The following is a 17152-nucleotide window of genomic DNA, read 5'->3' on the forward strand; positions in this document are numbered from 1 at the left end:
AATTATTGAAACAGGGACCCTAATTCTTAAGTTATTCAAAACCAAAATCAAAAGTTACCGTGTTTAATCGTTTAATGAGCTGGATATCTGCAGAAAATTATGTATCAAATGAAGCAGTTTACTCTGTGGTGTATTGTGTTTTATTAGTGTACTGTATACTATAATTATTCTCAATACATGACTCTAATTTATTAGCGTCCTAATAAGCTTCCAGTGGCTTTGGATACTAAACCTATGCTGTACAGATCTTGATCTGCCATAATCAACGTGTGATGCTCCTAAGAGTCTTTTCAACATTTCTGTAGGTGCGTGGTGGTATCACCTCTAAAAGCAGCCGCTGATAATTATGATGTTCGGATAAAGCCCGGAACAAGGACTTCGCGTAGCTGCGGGTCTCTAGACTGCCTTCGAGAAGAAGATTCGCCCCAACCACAAAGAACTTGTCGCGGCTCTCGCGGCCCATTGCATAGATCCGGTCACTGCCCAGACGCTCGACTAGTCTAAAGAGCAGCTTTGCTGATGTCGTGCGCACCAAGGCATTCTGATGCTGTGCTCCTTTTGTCACAAGGATGTTTAGAATCTTCTGCGGCTGAGCATGGTCCACCATTGACTCCAGGGCTCGAGTGGCGTCGGCACGGAGAAACCTATTCGTGTCGGCAGTGCGGTGCAGAAGGGCACAAACCAAGTCGTCGCATTCCTGCTGAAGGCTGGTGGACTTCAGCGAGAACAGCTCCGCAGCTGCTTGGCAGGAAGCTCGGGCTACTTGGGAGCGCAGATTTCGTACTGAGCGGGTAAGCTGGATGCAGGTCATGTGCATCTGATTGTCCAATGTCTCGGCATGGTAGCGGATCAAACGTACCATGCTTTTCAAGCCGGTCATGTTTACTTCCCAGTTGCTGGAGTCCAACTGGTCAAAAGTTTTAAGCAAAGCCTCACGGGGCCTATCAAATCGAAGCATATTCTGCGGGAAGAGGTCTGCCTGCGACATTTTGATGGGCTGCTTTGCAGGTGAGATTCGCCGTTGTGCCCGCAGGAAGTACGCTGTTTTGGACTTGTGTTTAATCGGGGTGTGTTGAGCTTTTGCAGGGACACTAATATTTCCCATTTGAGAACCAGTTTGTGAAGTGTTGTCCGCAGTGCTTGTGCTTGTGTCCATAGATCCCTGCTTTGACGCCGGCCGCGTCCCATAAAGAGAGTCCAGGGAAACGCTACGTGAATGGATCACTATTTCGTCGTGTTTCGGAACCAACTTTGGACCAAAAGTATGATTTTCAAGTTTTGTAGCTTTTACCGGTGTTGCCAGCTCCTCCTGCAAGGGCCCTTCCTCCTTGGCCTCCGCTGGGGATGACTCCAGCTCGTTATGCACTTCTTCAACCACGACGAAACTGTTGCTGCTCTCAATGTCCTCCTCGATTAGCAGCGATTTAACTGACTGAGCCCTCGAAAGTTGCGGGGTAGTTTCCTCCAGCTGAGTTTTGATGCTCTCCGTTTTACTGTGAAGGCTATTTAGGCTTCCATTAAGCTTGAGCAGCTCTTCATGTTCTGTAGGTTCTGTTTCCGTCTGCACATCAATGCCATTTACCACCAGTTCTCCGAACGCTTCGATGGGATTCTGCTCCCTGTTCAGCACTTCCACCTTGCAATCGTTCCAAAGGCCAGTGGATGAGAATGGTCGCTTCCCCATCTCGTTTTGGCTTATGCTCGACTTTGCGGAGGCGGTTGACTTTTGCGAATAGCTGGTAGAACTTGCGGAAATGGGGGAGCCATTCGTCATACCGTTAACTGCTGTTTCGGTATCCCTGTTTGGGCAAAAAGAAAAGAATAAATGGCTAGTACAATTGGCTTTAGGTTTTAACGACTCACAACTCCACATATTGAGCCAAAACTTTTTCTTTTTCACTATCTTCCGGCGGCTGAAACACGGGGAAAGAGTGCTTATCATCGGTGAGCTGGCTTTCTGTATCAATTTGAATCGATTTTCTGGACTCCAGAGCCGTGTCAGTGCAGCAGATGCCGCAGAACGAACAGTGTCCAGAAAAAGCCCCACGTAATGTGGAGTGTATCTCCGAAACCCTGGGGCAGATGCACTCTCTGACCGTGTGGAATAGAGTACATGTTCTACGCAATAGATCAGATGGCTGTTCGCCACAGGAAAACGCATTCAGCATTTTTTTGCGGTGGCCAATAGATAATTATCCAGGCAATTTTCTACTGGAAACAACACATACTCGAACTAACCGCTATAGGCGTCCGCTTAAAACAACGCGACTTTGCAGACTGTTTGCAATGCTCGTCGCCAGTCTTTTTGGTCATTTCAAATGAATTTCCATACCGGGAATCCACAACAAAACCAAAGTTGCAAACGAATACAGGACATTGCGTTTTCCAAGCAATCACACGAACACTACCCCAGTGGTCAGAACGCCTAGCCACCCACAGGCTGCCAAGTAGTCAGCCGCAGAAAGGTCGATGGTTGGTCTATCGCTCACTAGGAACAAAGTTCTAAGCCAACTGGCCACAGGCGTCTCGACTTCTGGACAAGGACCTCTTAGCCGTCTTCGGGCGCCTTCGTTTCGGAAAATCCGAAGTCTATAATACAACAAGTTGCCATTTCCCCGAGAGAGCTTCAAATGTATGTAAAACAGCTTGGATAGCCAAAATGCTACGGACCAAAAAGCAGTTACCCTTACTGGCAAACTTTTCTATAGTTGAGACCAGTCCGAATTAAACTGGTCGGAATTGGACTTGGAAATCCATACCTGCTTAACTAGTCGGCCATTTAATTTACCCAGGAAAGAATTGTAGACAAACGCCGAAGAGAATAATTTTCCGCCCCTTGAATCGTCTCTAGCATTTCGTGTCGAGTTCCCAGTGGTCACTTGAAGGTTCGTCGCTACTGACGTTGCCCAATGTCACCCGCCACATATTTAGATTTCACCAACGCGGTTTCCACTGCGCATTTGAATTATTTAGGTTAAAGAACTCGACACCTTTAATGCCACAGTTTTGTCAGCAGGGTGCGTATACTGACCAGAGAAACAACTAAATTCGCTAAAGTGAATTGTCCCCATAACTTTCACCCTGCCTTGTGCTCAAATATATGTGTGGATTTGAGTAGGGTGTTTCAAAATGTAGGTTAACACTCACACCCAGCGAGGGGTAAATCATTTTGGCGACTGAATGAATGGGTTCTCCGTTTGCCTGCCCCGAATAAAATATATAGACGAATCTTACATTGACTTGGTGACGTGGGCGCACTTGCTGTCCAGTGATTCTATATGGTCTGTGGAAATAGCGGATTTTCTCCTTTGGGATTCGTTCAATTTGTTATTTTCGATGCCTATAATAACGAAATATATGAAACATTGGCAGAACGAGCAGAGAAGCGATACTAACTTTGACCAGGAGGTTCGTCCCCCAGCTTTGTAAACGAATCCTTGTGCTGGAACCTCTTGCGGAGCATCTGCTGGGACTTTGGGATCGAGTAACTGACCTTCGGGTAGTTCGGTCTCTCCACGGAATAGGACTTAGAGCCTCGCTGCATGCTGCGCATAAAATTGTTGACAAAGTCTGTATGCTGGTTCATGGTGGGAAATCTGTGAGTAGGGTTTTATTAAACGGCTCTGTCGTTGGTGGGTGATAATGCAAACCTGGAGTTTGGTCCGGCAAGTCGACCGCCCGTGCGGGAAGTGAGCTGAATAAAGCTGTCTGTGGCGCTACCACTGCTGCAGGTAGTGGTGGTGCTGTCAGTACTTCTGCCGTCCATGGAAGTATCAGAGCATGCCTTGGCCAAGAAGCGACGTTCAATAAAAGATTGATTTCCTACGTTCGCAATGGTTAGGGTTAAGGAATATATTGCAAAAATTTAGAAGAGACCTACCACCGTTAGTCTTAGCGCCAAAACTTAATCTTTGCGAAAAGTCCTAGGGAGAAGTTAGTTTAGTTCTATTAAAAATAACAAAAGGTATTGAACTAACATTAATTGGGCTAGCCATGTCCAGCGTTTCCGGGGGGGAATGGAAGGAATGGCGATGCACGCTCTCGTTGACCTGGCTGAAACTGCGGATATGCATTTTATTAAAGTGTTTTTTTAGTTCTGAATCTTAGGGCGAATTTATAATCTTATTCTATATTTATTCATAATGCGCTCCTAGCGTAACAATGCTATTTTCCGAAATGAGGTTCATGTGGATAAGAATATCTTTAGGTAAACCTTGTTTCGTACCTAGGGAATGGATCATTCTTGTTTTTTGCTTCTGCTCCCCCAAGTACATTGCGCTGGCTGCTTGCAGCCCGCATGCGTCGCCTCTTAATTGTATTGGGAGAGGCAGAGCCCTCACCCTGATGGATCCAGTCTACATCAGCTCCAAATCGCCTGGCTTCAGGTGGATCAGTCTGGTTGAAAACGAAGAGCACGCCGCTGTCGGGCGTAACGATAGGCAGCTGTAAACGCGAGAGCCGCACACTAGTCGCCTCCAACACCATTGTCCCAAGTTCTACGCCGTCCGTTGTCTCCGACACAATGGTTAAAACCTCTTTGATGGACGAGATATCGGCAAGGACCGCTAGAACCTCCAGAGCCGCCTGACGCACACGTCGTTTTCGGTTAAGAAGGGAGTAGACGGCCTGAGTCGTCAACAGGCTGATGTCGAAGCAGGTTCCCGGGAAGGTCATCAGCGCAAAAATGGACATTTGAAGAGCGTGGTCCCGGAACTGCGGTACATGAAAATTTAATAATTTGGTTCATGCAATGTAGAATAACAAACCTTTGAACTCTTTGCATGGAGGAACTCTGGTGAGGTCAGTTTAGCAACTATAGTTCCCGCGGGAAGGCGCTGCATCAGAGCCTTGCACACACGGTTTGCTCCAGCGTTGCCCTGGCGACAGAGTCCCGACAAGATTTGTGGTGTGCGCTCCTCCAAGTTGTCCAATGGTAGACGCGAGATTAGGTTAACCAGTAGCTCTCGCTTTAGCTCGGAGACCTCAAAGTGACGCTCCGATGAGAGGAGGGTTCGAAGCAGACTATCCAGATACGGTTGGACCAAGGCCAAATTGCTCGAAGAGCTTAAGGCAAGCTCCAGTTGGCCGATACCCATTAGACGATTGCGCCAATCCTAGAAAAAGTAAAACAAAAAAGTGAATAATCGGTAAGTACATTTTGGCGTGCCTAGTGTTTTATGGCCCATTTGTGCTAATTTAGCAAATTCGAAAATGAATGCCGCAGAAATTAGATATAAGAACTGAGTGTGGAACGGCTACTGAGAGTGCCATAAACGTCGTTTGATGGACTTTATTTTCTTAAATATGTGTGTACTTATAAACATGCTAACCGGCTCGATCTTGTACTGACCCATTGTGCATTCTGATCACCTCTTAGATACTTTTTTACTCTACAAGTGACGGGTATACTTATAATTGTGAAATTGTCCAAGCAAGAAAAAGGAACAAAGGCTAGCGGTCAATAGCAACGAACAATCCTGCTTCTATTTAGCACGCGCTGCGATTTTCGTTAATGTTATTTATATTTTTGTGCTTGAAATGACCCAGTTGCAGACACGCTCTGCGTCTTCGTCAAACATCGTACCGTAATGGTAGTCTTGCCACTTTTTCGTCGCATACAAGCTGCAAGCTGGGAGCCAGTTATTGTTGGTCCTCTTGCTTTGAGCCTGGTTCTGGTGCTATGAAAATCGCGTGCACTTAAATGATTGACCAGCCAGCAACGGCACTGGCGAGGAACTCTTGGTGTTCGGCCTCAGCTCCCTAGCGAAGCAATCCATCCGAATGCAGCGCCCAGTCCGCACAACATGCAACTGCCACCGGAATCCCAAAGTTTTTGTGCACCACTCAAAAAGTTGGTCCTGATAAGAGGTACATCTGAGACAGCAATTGCCAACCCTTAGTAATGCAAAAAAAAAAGAATTATTTTGCTGACGCACTTTTCAGCAATTTTTCCGTTTATAATTTTTTTTTAATTTGGTTATTTTTTTTTGCCGTTACTGTGAATTATTTCCATTAACTAACCTTTTTCAGCAGGGGAACATGGGAAAATTGATCAAAAACTTTGAGCAATTCTGAAAAGCCGAGACTGTGGATGTTTATATTATATTACACAATGACTATTAAAATTTTCAGTTGAAAATAGCGAAGAGAAAAATGTTTGGCAGTCTGTATGGATGCGTATCTAAAAACTTACGCAAATGGTCCACTGATCCTAACTTAAGTGTGCCCACTTTTGTAGACGTTAAAATTTACAATCAGTTACAAGAATAGTATTGAATAAGTACAAATGGTTTGATTATCCGTCAAGGAAATGACAAAAACAAAAGCATTTTCTGAAGTGATTTGTGCAAGTTCTTCGACGTGTAACAAATACTTGTAGTTAACTCCTTCGCTTTAATTTCTAAGTACGTGAGCATAGAAAAATTAATAGGTCATTGGTACAGTGGCCCGAGAGAAGCCGGTCCCTACTCTATAGTCACCGATATGAGTGCCGGCTAGGGGAGAGTGGTCGCTTATCGCTGAAATTTTCATTAGTAAGGAGCGATATAATAGCACCCGTTAGAGCAATACCTACTGGGGGAGTGATGCGTGTCTCGTCCGCAATAAAGCCGGGCGGCTGCCATTATGAAGGCAGAATTATGAACGCATATGAAATTGTACATATCCTACTGACCCAGTTAGAGCCCAAAGCGCCGGAGACCCGGAACCCGCGTTGGCGTAGCGTGTGGAGTGATTTCATTGCTTTATTTTCGGTCGCACAAAGTAGACCATGCTGGAGACTTGGGTAGAGGGGTGCAATTACACGAGGATTACTAAATGTCGGCCACTAAATTTAATGCAATTATTTGGACTTGGTCATCACGCTTTAGGAACATACCCCAGATCGCAACTCCATAAGCGTCTTCAAGTTCACAATGTCCAGATCCTCCCAGGATTTGGGCGTGGCCGGTGACACAGGAGACATCGTAGAGGCGGATCTTGTTCGACTAATAAGCGGCTGTGTTGATGAGGAAGAGGGATTCACTGTTGCATGAAGGTCTTTTCCATCCCTATTCCCATCCATGTCTTCTGAGCGTCGCTGAGACCGCGGAGACGGATCGCGCTGGAGATTGTGCAGAACCTCGATTTGCTTGTGCGGCACTTTTGGGCTGATGTTGTTGCTTCCCGTCGGACTAGTGCTGCGGCTGCGAAACCCAGGAGAGCTAGGTGATGGCGACAGCCCGGCTTCGTTTTCCTGCCGATTGCGGGAACTGCTCGATGACGGCTCACTCTGCGCATTGCTCTGATGCCGGGGTGGCTGCGAGCAAAATGATCGGACTTGAGGCAATGGCTTGGTATTGTCGAAAGGGATCTCCAGCACCAGTGCCGTGGTCCTCTTGTCGGTGACGGGTCTAGAAAGGGTAGACTTCTCGTCTGATGACACCAGGTGGGAGATCACTGGATCTTCCGAGGACGAAACAGTGACACTCTGATTAGTCTGTGTAGGGCTTCGAGAATTGTTTGTAGAGGAGGCTGCGTCGCTATCAGGAGTTCGCATCTTAACGATCTCACCTCCGAAGGTTACTCGCTTTAATCCCCGAGAGGGAGTACCCGGCTCGGAAACACTGCCCGTCTTGATGTGCGGCTCATCCAATTCTGAATCACTTATAACTTTCACAATCCCCGCCCCTATATTAGGCTCTTGGTGGGTGCTGCCACTGGACGAAAGGGGGTGGCAAATTAAATCCGTCCCATCTTCTTCATGCGAGAAAATCCTTGTTGGGCTATCAGACTCTTCGGTCTCCGTATTCGCCTCCAGGATCCGCATAGTCACTGTATCATCGTTGATCTTTATTTCTGTTTCCATAATGATTTTTCCCATGTCCGGGCAGTTTGACTGTATTTGGAGCGTGGTGTCCAGGTTCTGTACAGCATTGCCGTTTCTCCATCCTTGCTCACGTGGTAAGGCGCGCCAGGCGCCCGTTTTCACTTCGCCCCCTGTTTTCAGTTTACCAGACACTCCGTAAACCTGGCACAGTTGGTAGTACTTAGACAGCGTATCTCCACGACCCACATCGCCCATAATTCCTTCGAACTCGTGGACGCCCAAAAGATCCCTGATCTTGCTTAAGACTTTTACGGTGATTTCTTGCTGCACCACTTGATCCATGTGTGCGACCACTCGGTCCACAGTGCTATGCACAATGCGATGTCTCTGCGCCGTATGCATTATTGATTGCAGAAGGGCAGGCACTGACAGCAGAACGCCGCAACTGAGACGACCCATGTGCTCCGAATCCGCTGGCATCTGCTTCGTCAGGCCTGCGTCTAGAATTCCCAGCATAATCGTCTCCGGGATTGCAGTTTCGGCGAGATAGACACGCAAGCAATCGAGAGCTCCTTTGCGCACAGTGGGGGCTTGGTGACCAAGGTTCTCGACCAGCAGACCAATAAGCTGCTCCCGCTCCATATGGCCATCGGCCTCGTCTTGCATCACCACCAGGACGTCAACGAGGACTCGCAGGGCGTGCTGCCTTACCTGCCACTCTGGGTCCTGCAGGCGCTCATGGAATTCCGCGTACATGGCGCTAGGGAAAATTGTTTCCGGAAGGCGGCGGGTGCGCAGTATGTGTTCCCACAACGGCGTTAGCTGCACTGCACCGATAGTGGCTTCCGCTCGGCGCTGAATTTTCATTATGGCTGGTAGTGGAGCACTCGCCCCGAATGCTGACTGGTTGTTATTGCTGTCCTTGACTTCACAGTCGACGGCACCACTCACATATGTGACACTCTCACTGTCCTCGCTGTAAAAATGCACTGCCGGACTTTCCGTGGTCGACTTAGGGGGCAAATGATTTCTGGCACTATCCAAAACGCGCCGGAAAAACATACTGGGCCGCTCTTTTTAAATTCAATTATATAACCAACTGACTCCCGATTGCGCACTAGGGCTCATGTTTTAATTGTCACGCACGCTTGCATCCGGTTGCAAATGGACTAGCTACTATTCTCGGTCACTTTCAAATTTTATCCACTCCACTTGACTTGACCATAACAAACCAGAGCAACTCGCTAGCAACGTATGCCGAATTTGTCAGCTTGCTTCATACTTTTGTAGCCAATAGTGGAACCTGCCTCTGGTGAGAGCACGCAACTTGACTCCAAATAACATTAACTGCGCATGTCGGCTTTGTCCTCTGGCTCGCATTCTAACTCTGTTACCAATATTTTGGGGATCGAGATTCAAAGTCCCGGAATAATACTGGACAAGATTGAATAGACAGAAAAAGGGGTTTTGATGATTTTAAACTAAACGTATAATGAACTTAGTACTTAGTAATAAAAATTCATCCACATATGTTGTTGTTTATTCTCTGCATTTTTGCAATTTAAGTGTTTAGCATATAACATTTAAATGGTTTTGTACCTAACAATAATATCGCTATTCCTTTTGTTTCGAGTTATCTACTTCATGTGGCCAATCTAAATCGATTCCCACCACATCTAGAGCTTGAATATCCATGGGTTTGCCTATAATAGAGGACAATGATGGCGTGGTCCTGCCAAATTCGCCATGAACTAACTCTTTAATGTAAGTGCCTGCTTGAGTGACAATATCGATGATCAAGGCTTTCGGATTTTCACGGTGCACCCTGGCGTTGACACTGTAAATTGTTCTGGGACGCGTGTGCAAAGGACGACGATGAAGAACTCGTATGGGGGTCTTTTGTTGTATGTTAAAGCTCGCTGATATTTGCAGTTGTTCCAAAATCTTCACTGATACTGGTTCATGCAGGGCACAAAGAGCGCGATAGAATTTCTTTTTCTGCTCTTCTCCCGTTTTTATGTGGGTTAATTCTTCTCTTGGCACGACTTGGAGGTGATGTATAGACACCATACCAGACGCATCCACAGCCCGTTCCATCGCAAAGGCCTCATCTTTGGTTAGGCAAGTCCGTCTGGCATTTGGAATTTCTAAAACAAAAGGCCTTCCTTTCCCCAGACATCGGACATCCACATCTTCTCTGCCACTCGACATGAAGGTGATTTTACCCAGCTTCTCTGTAAAGTGGGGACCGACATGCCTAATTATAATTTCCTCGATACTGTCCTCCATGAGTCTTTGGCCATTCAAAATCCAGGGAGTATGTGAAAGTTCCCTGCTTAGCTTTCGATATCTGCCAGCTACACAAATCAGTGGTCCTTGGAGGTCTATAGAAGTAAGTTTTATAGATTCCTCTACGTTAGAGCAGGGTATCTGAAAATATTTCTCATAGGTTTCCGCCTTAACTTTGGAGGGTTGATACTGTTTCTCTAGTAATCCTCGCGAAATTTCAATGCGCTTTTGATGCGAGGCCTTGGCGGGAAAGGCTTCTTTGTTTAATTTCACCAGTTTTTGCACCTCTTCGTCTTCCAGACTGTGCGTAAGGTCTATATTGATCATCAGACCGTTGGCATCGTAACCCTTGGCTAGCTTTTCACAGATTATAGGGTGTAGGATCAGCTTGACAGCCTCTTTTATGGGCACGTCTGGGGGATTGTTTTCGTCTATAGATGCTCCAAATTTTCTTTGCAAGGCAAACCACATGGCCAACTGTCTCAACTGAAGCGACATCGGTAGACAAATCGCCAGAACGATTTTCTGGCAATCGTATTTCGCAAAATCCGATGCCAAAATGCTGTTGAGCAGCTCATTCTGAAAGTCCTTTGAGAACAAACCGAGGCACGTTGAACAAACACCCAGACGAGCCCTTTTAGATGGTTGAATCCCATCGGATATAACAAGCTCTTCGTTTTCCACATTTTCATTTAGTTTTACATCCAACTGGGCATTTAAACGGACAAGTTAGACATCAATTAGTTGTCAACAAATTCAAAGTAAACCGTTCTTACCTTTTGCAAAGTCTCATTGATGTTTCTATACTCCGCGCCTCTGGCCTTCAGGTAACGCAGCTGGCAAATTTCGCACACTCCGCAGGACCTTAAGTATTCCACTAAATCCTGGTTTTTCATAGCTTGTCGTATAATTAAAATTATAAACAAAACGTGGAAGCGGTTCGCGCGCTAACCAACACTATCAGCTGTCGAATCTCGAAAAACGATACCCGATATCAGAAATCGATGACAGTCTTGTTTTTGTGCTGGAATTAAGGCGATATAAGACAATTCCTTGGGTATTGCCAACAATTTAAGGTGTGTGATAAGGATAAACCCTACTACACGTTGTAGAGAATACATAAAGAAGTTGTTGGGGGCCAGATAGTGCTTTACAGCTGAAAGGCTTAAAACCTTTGTTTATTGTTACGTCACAGTGAACAGTGGTGGATCCAAATTGAACTGAATTTCTGTGTACTTCGCTCCACAGACAAAATGTCGCTTACTCCCTTTCTACGCCTGCCCTTAACCGATCTGACCGGGTGTCTAATAAACCACCAGACCTACGACAAGTGCGGAAAATTCGAGATGAAAATGATGGAGTGCTTTGAGGCGTATGGACTGGAGCGTGGAAAACGGGAGTGCGCCGACCTGATCTCCGACTTTCAGGAGTGCGTCGGCATGCAGAAGCAACTGATGCGCTTCCATGTGGGTTTATCCGTAGCTTCATATCTCTAACGATCTGTAATTTTGTCTAAAATGCTAAAAAATTCCTCTTTCAGGCCATGCGAAACGAACGTTACAAGCAGTGGCTCAAGGGGGAGCGTAAGGGACAGGAATTCTTTGCGGATCCGCCACGCGTTGATGCCTACTAGACGTAGACCCTTTTTCTTGGTTAGTTCCACATTGTAAAACCGCAAATTGTGTAAAAATAAAAAGAGTAACAATTCTGGTAATATGTGTTCCAGTATTTTTGTCAGAGTTGCCAACTTTCACTTCCTTCTGTTCTCCCTGAAAGTAGCCACATCTATTCAGAAATAGCTGATTAATCGCTATCATCCATGTCGGTATTATTATATTTCGAACTCTGGTCACACAGCCATATAGCTTGAGCGGAAGAAAAATAATTTATAAGGCTTCTATTTTACAAACAATTAATTATGGGTACCAAAAGACCCAACAACAGCGTAGTTTTGGCCCAAGAGGCAAAGCGTAGCAAGAATGATCTGATGGCCTACACAAACAGGGACAAAGCGCTCCTTGAATCGGTAAGCGTGCTAGCAAGAAGAAGCAGTCCAAATATCTCAGTGATTTGGATAAACTTCGAATATACTTTTTACTATAATTTTTAGGGAGTAAGGCGTACCTCAAACCTGCAGGCGCCCATAATGCAGTTAGAAGGACATGAAGGAGAGATTTTCACAGCGGAATTCCATCCCGAGGGGGAGTTATTGCTTTCTTCTGGGTTCGATAGACAAATATGTGAGTAAAATTTGGAATGAATGTGTATACATACAAACATCACTTTAACTGTGGGTTCAATGGTGCCGTGTATGTCTAAGATTTGCGAGCCTATATTGTCGCATTTTTGGGCACAAATGAATTTGTAGTTCTTGGACATCGTTGATTATAACAAAAGCATGTAAAACAATTAATGTGGATTTCAGACATCTGGCAAGTGTACGAAGACTGCGAAAATGTGATGGCCATGTCGGGACACAGCGGTGCTGTTATGGAAGCTCATTTTACGCCGGATGGATCACACATCTTTACCTGCTCCACTGATAAAACGCTGGCTTTTTGGGACATAGCCACGGGTCAGCGGCAACGGCGGTTCAAGGGGCATGGCAACTTCGTGAACAGCGTTCAGGGCTCGCGTAGGGGTCAACAGCTCCTCTGCTCGGGAAGCGATGATCGCACCATAAAAATCTGGGATGCCAGGAAAAAACACGCGGCACACACCTTGGAATCCCCTTTTCAAGTCACAGCTGTTTGTTTTGGTGACACTGGAGAACAAGTAATTAGCGGCGGGATCGACAACGAAGTCAAAATCTGGGACATTCGAAAACAGGCTGTCTTGCACCATCTGCGAGGGCATTCGGATACGATTACCGGAATGTCCTTGTCCCCCGAAGGAGACTTTATCTTGACAAATGCCATGGATAACACCTTGAGGGTGTGGGACGTAAGACCTTATGCACCCGGGGAAAGATGTGTGAAGGTATTCCAAGGCCATCAGCACAATTTTGAGAAGAATCTGCTGAGATGCGCTTGGTCGCCGGGAAGCGATAAAATAACATCGGGTTCCGCCGATCGGCATGTCTATATTTGGGATGTAAATACAAGGAGAATTCTTTACAAACTTCCCGGACACAATGGCAGTGTTAATGCCGTGGATTTCAGCCCAAAAGAACCCCTGATTCTATCTGGATCCAGCGATAAGACTTTGTATCTAGGAGAGATCGATGAATGACCAATTTTGACTAGAAAGAGCGAAAGCTATTATTGAAACCCACGTTACTTCTTAAATATTTTAGGGATCAGATGGTTTCTTGTACACAAATTATCTGAATTCGCGACGTAGGAGTCAATAAAGTATAAAATGTGTAGACGAAATATGCATAACACACCAGTTTTGTCTGTATATATTTACAATTTCGACGTGCAGAAAAACCTTAAACAGTAAAATGAAAATGATAGTAAAAACGCATTTTAAATAAGACCGAATAAACTATGTATACAGTTGATACCGTAAAGTTGAGAGGCGCGTGGTATCACAAATAAGTTTTATTTTGAATTTATCAATGAGTTAATAAGTTACTTTTATTGCTGCGGTGGTGGAGCTCATTTTCCAGATTTTCCCTCCTTCATACAGGTAGTACACTTGTTGAAGCGGACACGGTGTTCTTGAAGAGTTTGCCGAAGAACTTGAGCCCCGAAGCTCCCCCAGGGACAGTGCCCAGGACCATAAAGAGCAATGCAATTATTTGCGCCACTGCAAAAAGGACTGTAAATGCGGTGCTTTTGGCCACCAAGGCGCAGTATAATGTTAAAATCAAACAGGAACTATACGACAGCGAGGTGAGAAGTCTTGGTTTGGAAAACATTTGCTTCAAAAAGGATCCAAATCCGGAGAGAAAGCAGAAGCTCAAGATGAAAAAGAGGCTGCCAAGGGTGTAGAGCAAGGCAAACTTTCTGGCCTTCAATATTAGGAAGGGAATGTAGAACGTGGAAAGGGTCATGCACAGTGCGCCCATTCCTAAGCATGCCACAAAGCCTACGATTCGCTGCAGGCGAGACTAGAAAAGTTCAATTTGAAATTAGCACATTCTGAACACACCAGAGATTGATAAACCCACCAATTTTGGAAAACATGAGTCGGTATCTTTTAGAAAACTATTTGCTTCTGGGTCGGAGCTGGAGAAAAATGGAACTTTCAGCTGTGGCAACTTGACGTTGAAACTGGGTTTCTTCTGATCACTCTGCAGTAACAAGTATTCGTCGAGATCCGATTTTAAATTACTCATATTTTTATATTTATTTATTTGTCGTGTAAGCAAAACAAAACAAGCTGCTAGCCGCGATAACGATAACCAACGCAGCTAGAGCTGCCTCCTTGGCTATACTATCTACTATACTGTTCCGGTTTAAAGCTTATGTTATGTCGTTGTTATGTTGGTCGTTGATATATGTGGTTTTCATAAGGTAAACGAGAAATAAAAATAGATAAGAGAACATGATGAGCTTCGGGTATTAAGTTTCAGGACAACAAAGGCAACGAATAATATTAATATGAGTAAACGCCAGCGCTTAACATAGTTCTGTTAAAAAACGTATGTTAATGGTTTGGGTGTTGGACAAAATAAATGTTTAGTATATTTTTGGTATTTAATTAGGGCTTGTGTATTTCCATAGGACACTCCTGCGACCACATTGTGTCCGTCACACAAGAGCATCACTAACGGTCACATTGTTTTGAAAATTTTTGGAGTGAACGGACCGCGCGCGTCGTTTGCAGCGAGCTAAAAAAAAAAGTACAACAACAACGGCGGTGGGCGATTAAACAAAACGCCGCCAAAACACACACAGCGAAAATAAATTGTTATTATCAGAAAAGGCAAGTGCCACCACCCCTTCCCCCTTCTGAGTGTGTTTGTGTGAGCAGCGGCTGCTATATATCTGAGTGTGTGTGTGCGCGAGTGGTTTTGTGTGCGAAAATGCATTAATTCACCAATACGAAGGCAGATGCAGCAACAACATCAGCAACAACATCAGCGAGAGGAATATTGCAAGCGTTAATCGAAATACAGTAAAATACAAGAAAAACAGGCAAAAGTAAATTGATCAACGAGAAAAGCCTACTGAATGATAAAAATTTAATTTTTTTATTGTTTTCCATTTAAATATGTGATGCCTTTTGCCGAATAAAAAGTCACCCCATAGCCCAGAGTGAATAAATTACACGGGAAAATAACGTAAAATACACCGAGTGTTAAATAAAATCAAATCGGTACATTTGGACTCGGTTCGGTTATTTCGGTTCGACACGCAGAAAAGGCAAAACTCAACGGTCGCGTCGATACCATTTTTGGAAATTATCGAAAGAGCATAGCAAAGCCTTTTGCCTCGAAATATAACGTGTACAATGCGTCAGTTTCGAATAAAGTCCAAATCGAGTTCACAATAATTTAACTACTGAGGCAGCGAAAGAGGATTCTTACATGTTCGGCCAAGGAAAGCAGCTCCAATGGTGTAAGTATTGAAAAAAATGATTTGTAACAAATTATATATATTACAAGGAGAAACAACCAGAAGCATATTTATTTTATTTTATTTTTATTTTAAGCACGTATTTTTGGGCCCTATAAAAGAGTTTATAGAATTTTATTGAGGGAAAGATAGGTAGTGTTATAATTCAAAGAAGTATATCCTATAAATAACGTATTCACTATCTGTATTTTAGCTCTCAACGCTCTCAATGGTAAGAATGGATAACTCGATTGAAAATCATCTTAAATGGAGCAAATAATCCATTCACGGAAATAATGTGATTAACCAATAAAAGCCCATGTATTTTGAAATTTGGGTATGTGTTTAAAGAAGTGCATAACTAAATGTCCAATTAAAGAAAAATTACCATAATTAAATGTCTAATTAAAGGGAAATATGCCTGTACCAAAAAAAAAACGCCATAATTTATCAACTAAAAAACCATATAAATAATCAAAATAAAAGTGGTTTTCAGAATTTTCCAATACAGCTAATAGTGTTGTTCTAAGATATATATATATATTTTTTTTTTAACAAGGAGCATAAGAGGACTACTTTTAATAAGCATTAGTTGATTTCGGACAAAAGTCAGGTTAGAAATGTCGTTCGAAATCGTCCATTACTCCCAGAAAATGTTCAGTACAGAGCAAAAATTTCTTCCTCTTCTTTGGGCGGTCTAAAGCAATTGGTAGAACACCAGTGCAAAGAAAATTGGCACAACAAAAAATGTGAGCTCGGCGGTAGTGACGCTGGCAGAGGCAGTGACCGAGGCAGAGGCTTTTTGCTGCCGACGGCGGGCAGCAATTAACTCGAAAGCAAAGAATTTCATCAGAAATTCAAAGCACACATACATACTAAAACGGATGACGTGCAACGTCGACAGAAGCAGCGGCAGTGAGAAACGTTGGAAATTTGTAGCGAAAAATCCAGGCTGACAGCTCCCCCAACGTTCGAAAAAGTAACATGGCGACTATATATAACCCCTATATATAAATATAAATACTGCGTGTGTGCGCGGACTCCAAACTACAAAAACGAACAACGCAAGGGATCAACGGGGAGGGGGCAGCCATTTCTGCGCGAGTCAGAGCGGGACAACAGATAGGAGAGAAATTGTCGTGTCGTTTGAAAAATCGATTCAGCTGCTGAGTGAGCGGGATGAAGCGATGTAGTACAGCATTTTTTTTTTCTTAACCCGTTTTGTGTGCGTGCGCACAGGGCACCCCGTTAGTGTGTGAGATTGGGGAGAGGAAAACTACAAAGTTAGCGCTCTCTTTCTAGTAAATGCTGTTGGTGTGTGGTCACGTAGCCAAAACACGAAAAGCAGATACTACTAAACACATACTAAAACTGGTTTTCTCTTTGCTGCTGCTGACAATATTCATGAGTTCTATTTGAATTGCCTGTCTTTAATGTGTTTTTCCTCCTCTGGAGGGAATGAAAATTACAAGATGGCAAACTGAAAAACAAAATTCCAAGCATTTGGAGAAATTTCGGAATAATCTTTTCCTATCTTGCGAATTGCTGG

At 44.4% G+C, this 17152-nt stretch overlaps 6 protein-coding genes across 9 annotated transcripts in view; 3 read left to right on the forward strand and 3 right to left on the reverse strand.

The window, feature by feature from the left end:
- Nucleotides 1–54: 54 nt before the first annotated feature.
- On the reverse strand, nucleotides 55–9107 carry LOC6617208. The gene is made up of 9 exons (XM_032727737.1): nucleotides 6878–9107; nucleotides 4767–5114; nucleotides 4226–4713; nucleotides 3978–4059; nucleotides 3881–3923; nucleotides 3651–3822; nucleotides 3397–3596; nucleotides 3235–3340; nucleotides 55–1799 (listed from the first exon to the last, which is right to left on the reverse strand). Exons 1-9 carry the CDS (start codon nucleotides 8867–8869, stop codon nucleotides 263–265), a joined length of 4968 nt encoding a protein of 1655 aa, XP_032583628.1. The 5' UTR covers nucleotides 8870–9107; the 3' UTR covers nucleotides 55–262.
- A 208-nt stretch (nucleotides 9108–9315) lies between these two features.
- LOC6617210 (putative tRNA pseudouridine synthase Pus10) lies at nucleotides 9316–11007 on the reverse strand. The gene is made up of 2 exons (XM_002041501.2): nucleotides 10873–11007; nucleotides 9316–10804 (listed from the first exon to the last, which is right to left on the reverse strand). Exons 1-2 carry the CDS (start codon nucleotides 10990–10992, stop codon nucleotides 9422–9424), a joined length of 1503 nt encoding a protein of 500 aa, XP_002041537.1. The 5' UTR covers nucleotides 10993–11007; the 3' UTR covers nucleotides 9316–9421.
- Nucleotides 10828–11812, forward strand: LOC6617211 (NADH dehydrogenase [ubiquinone] iron-sulfur protein 5). Of its 2 annotated transcripts, XM_002041502.2 has the most exons (4): nucleotides 10828–10923; nucleotides 10995–11172; nucleotides 11345–11562; nucleotides 11637–11812. In XM_002041502.2, exons 3-4 carry the CDS (start codon nucleotides 11350–11352, stop codon nucleotides 11727–11729), a joined length of 306 nt encoding a protein of 101 aa, XP_002041538.1. In that variant the 5' UTR covers nucleotides 10828–10923; nucleotides 10995–11172; nucleotides 11345–11349; the 3' UTR covers nucleotides 11730–11812. The 2 variants fall into 2 exon arrangements, with proteins under 2 accessions (XP_002041538.1, XP_032583635.1); XM_032727744.1 differs by lacking the exon at nucleotides 10828–10923 and having other exon boundaries at nucleotides 11082–11172; nucleotides 11292–11562.
- Nucleotides 11813–11926: 114 nt separating this feature from the next.
- LOC6617212 (U5 small nuclear ribonucleoprotein 40 kDa protein) lies at nucleotides 11927–13486 on the forward strand. Its single transcript, XM_002041503.2, has 3 exons — nucleotides 11927–12122; nucleotides 12207–12336; nucleotides 12522–13486. Exons 1-3 carry the CDS (start codon nucleotides 12015–12017, stop codon nucleotides 13325–13327), a joined length of 1044 nt encoding a protein of 347 aa, XP_002041539.1. The 5' UTR covers nucleotides 11927–12014; the 3' UTR covers nucleotides 13328–13486.
- A 106-nt stretch (nucleotides 13487–13592) lies between these two features.
- On the reverse strand, nucleotides 13593–14453 carry LOC6617213 (protein transport protein SFT2). Its single transcript, XM_002041504.2, has 2 exons — nucleotides 14214–14453; nucleotides 13593–14153 (listed from the first exon to the last, which is right to left on the reverse strand). Exons 1-2 carry the CDS (start codon nucleotides 14379–14381, stop codon nucleotides 13722–13724), a joined length of 600 nt encoding a protein of 199 aa, XP_002041540.1. The 5' UTR covers nucleotides 14382–14453; the 3' UTR covers nucleotides 13593–13721.
- Nucleotides 14454–14825: 372 nt separating this feature from the next.
- LOC6617215 (protein split ends) overlaps nucleotides 14826–17152 on the forward strand; it is a 44200-nt gene continuing 41873 nt past the window's right edge. The window contains exons 1-3 of one of the 3 annotated variants that reach the window (XM_032727729.1): nucleotides 14826–15606; nucleotides 15701–15756; nucleotides 15818–15835. Coding sequence is in view for 1 of the 3 variants with exons in the window: in XM_032727733.1 (XP_032583624.1) it covers nucleotides 15602–15606; nucleotides 15818–15835 (23 nt within the window). In the remaining 2 variants the exon portion in view is untranslated. The remainder of the gene's footprint in view (nucleotides 15607–15700; nucleotides 15757–15817; nucleotides 15836–17152) is intronic. The other 2 variants (XM_032727728.1, XM_032727733.1) reach the window with 2 other exon arrangements.

Source organism: Drosophila sechellia, chromosome 2L (genome assembly GCF_004382195.2).
Source record: "Drosophila sechellia strain sech25 chromosome 2L, ASM438219v1, whole genome shotgun sequence".
In the NCBI taxonomy this organism is placed as follows: domain Eukaryota; kingdom Metazoa; phylum Arthropoda; class Insecta; order Diptera; family Drosophilidae; genus Drosophila; species Drosophila sechellia.

Excerpts from the sequence above, each read along its gene's own strand:
- LOC6617210 (XM_002041501.2), bottom strand. The coding sequence starts at position 10,992 with ATGAAAAACCAGGATTTAGTGGAATACTTAAGGTCCTGCGGAGTGTGC. Across the intron at positions 10,805-10,872 it reads TCAATGAGACTTTGCAAAAG|TTGGATGTAAAACTAAATGA; the intron begins GTAAGAACGGTT and ends TTAAATGCCCAG.
- LOC6617212 (XM_002041503.2), top strand. The coding sequence starts at position 12,015 with ATGGGTACCAAAAGACCCAACAACAGCGTAGTTTTGGCCCAAGAGGCA. Across the intron at positions 12,123-12,206 it reads ACAAAGCGCTCCTTGAATCG|GGAGTAAGGCGTACCTCAAA; the intron begins GTAAGCGTGCTA and ends TATAATTTTTAG. Across the intron at positions 12,337-12,521 it reads TGGGTTCGATAGACAAATAT|ACATCTGGCAAGTGTACGAA; the intron begins GTGAGTAAAATT and ends TGTGGATTTCAG.
- LOC6617211 (XM_002041502.2), top strand. The coding sequence starts at position 11,350 with ATGTCGCTTACTCCCTTTCTACGCCTGCCCTTAACCGATCTGACCGGG. Across the intron at positions 11,563-11,636 it reads AGCAACTGATGCGCTTCCAT|GCCATGCGAAACGAACGTTA; the intron begins GTGGGTTTATCC and ends TTCCTCTTTCAG.
- LOC6617208 (XM_032727737.1), bottom strand. The coding sequence starts at position 8,869 with ATGTTTTTCCGGCGCGTTTTGGATAGTGCCAGAAATCATTTGCCCCCT. Across the intron at positions 4,060-4,225 it reads AAGAATGATCCATTCCCTAG|TTTCAGCCAGGTCAACGAGA; the intron begins GTACGAAACAAG and ends GCATATCCGCAG. Across the intron at positions 3,823-3,880 it reads TGGCGCTAAGACTAACGGTG|GAAATCAATCTTTTATTGAA; the intron begins GTAGGTCTCTTC and ends TTGCGAACGTAG.
- LOC6617213 (XM_002041504.2), bottom strand. The coding sequence starts at position 14,381 with ATGAGTAATTTAAAATCGGATCTCGACGAATACTTGTTACTGCAGAGT. Across the intron at positions 14,154-14,213 it reads ACTCATGTTTTCCAAAATTG|TCTCGCCTGCAGCGAATCGT; the intron begins GTGGGTTTATCA and ends GAACTTTTCTAG.